The 1,232-nt window shown below is 41.2% G+C and overlaps 1 protein-coding gene across 1 annotated transcript; it reads left to right on the top strand.

Moving 5' to 3' along the window:
- Positions 1-248: 248 nt before the first annotated feature.
- Positions 249-776, top strand: LOC115723754 (protein FAR-RED IMPAIRED RESPONSE 1-like). Its single transcript, XM_030653231.2, has one exon. It carries the CDS (start codon positions 249-251, stop codon positions 774-776), a length of 528 nt encoding a protein of 175 aa, XP_030509091.2.
- The last annotated feature ends 456 nt before the right edge of the window (positions 777-1,232 follow it).

Genomic DNA, 1,232 nt, shown 5'->3' on the forward strand with positions numbered 1-1,232 from the left:
CATCACCGGACATACCAAGAATAAAAAGACCTCATGCTCTCACTAGAACCGGATGTCAGGCAGCATTGCTTATTCTACTCACACAACCGTGTAACACTTGGAAATTCAAAGAGTTCAGCACAATACACAATCAGGAGCTTGCTTCACCAAGTGAGGTACAATTTTTAAGATCATACTGAGTTGTGTCCGATGGCTTGCTTGCCCAAGTTAGGTCGATGAACTTCGTAGGAATTAAAACTGCCAACATAATGTCTCATGTTGCTTTGCAAAGTGGAGGTTACGAGAGAATTCCATGTCAACTTCAAGATGTGTACAACAGGGTTGCTAGTGCCAAGCGAGAAGAGAAGATAGAGACGGACTCAGAAGGGGCGCTGGGATTTCTTGATTGTCTCGCAGAGAAGGATCCAAATTTCTTCGTTGTCTATCAGGTTGACGAGGAGAATCAATTGGCTAACTTATTTTGGGCAGATGGAAACTCACATGTGGAATATGTGGCTTTTGGGGATGTACTAGGGTTTGACACAACCTACATGAAAAATGAGTACAATAAGCCTCTTACTGTTCTCATTGGCGTCAACCACCATTTCAACACATGCATCTTTGGGTTTGCGCTCCTCCTCCACGAGAAGCTTCCATCCTATTGTTGGCTACTTCAAAAATTTCTCGAATGCCGTGGAGATAAGAAGCCAAATGTTGTAGTTACTGACAAAGATGTGGCCATGAAACAAGCCATCATGGAACAAATGCCAGATGTTACACACCGTCTATGCGCTTGACATCTCAATACAAATGCTTCCAAAAAGGTTAAAGATCTGATCTTCTTAAAAACATATAAAGATCTGATCTACAACTACTACGAGGAGGAAGAATTTGAAGCAAGATGGTTAGACGTCATCGAAAGCCAACAACTAACAGATAATGAATGGTGCCAAAAAACATTCGATACAAGAAAACAGTGGGCAGAAACTTATTTAAAGGGTTCATTCGTTACAGGAATGAGAACCACACAACGTTGCGAATCGATCAACTCCGCTCTAAAATTTTTTTTAGAGAAGAATTATTGCTTGCGTGAATTTGTAACAACCATAGATATGATAGTCTCAAAGCTCAGACACAACGAGACTGTAAATGACTTCAAAAGCAAATGCCTTCGACCTCACCCACCTAATCCTACATGCTTGACCACGTACTACAACCAATGTGTTGAATTCTACACAAGAACTATGTACCAC

Source organism: Cannabis sativa, chromosome 9 (genome assembly GCF_029168945.1).
Source record: "Cannabis sativa cultivar Pink pepper isolate KNU-18-1 chromosome 9, ASM2916894v1, whole genome shotgun sequence".
Taxonomy (NCBI): domain Eukaryota; kingdom Viridiplantae; phylum Streptophyta; class Magnoliopsida; order Rosales; family Cannabaceae; genus Cannabis; species Cannabis sativa.

Coding starts and splice junctions, on each gene's coding strand:
- LOC115723754 (XM_030653231.2), top strand. CDS start 249: ATGTCTCATGTTGCTTTGCAAAGTGGAGGTTACGAGAGAATTCCATGT.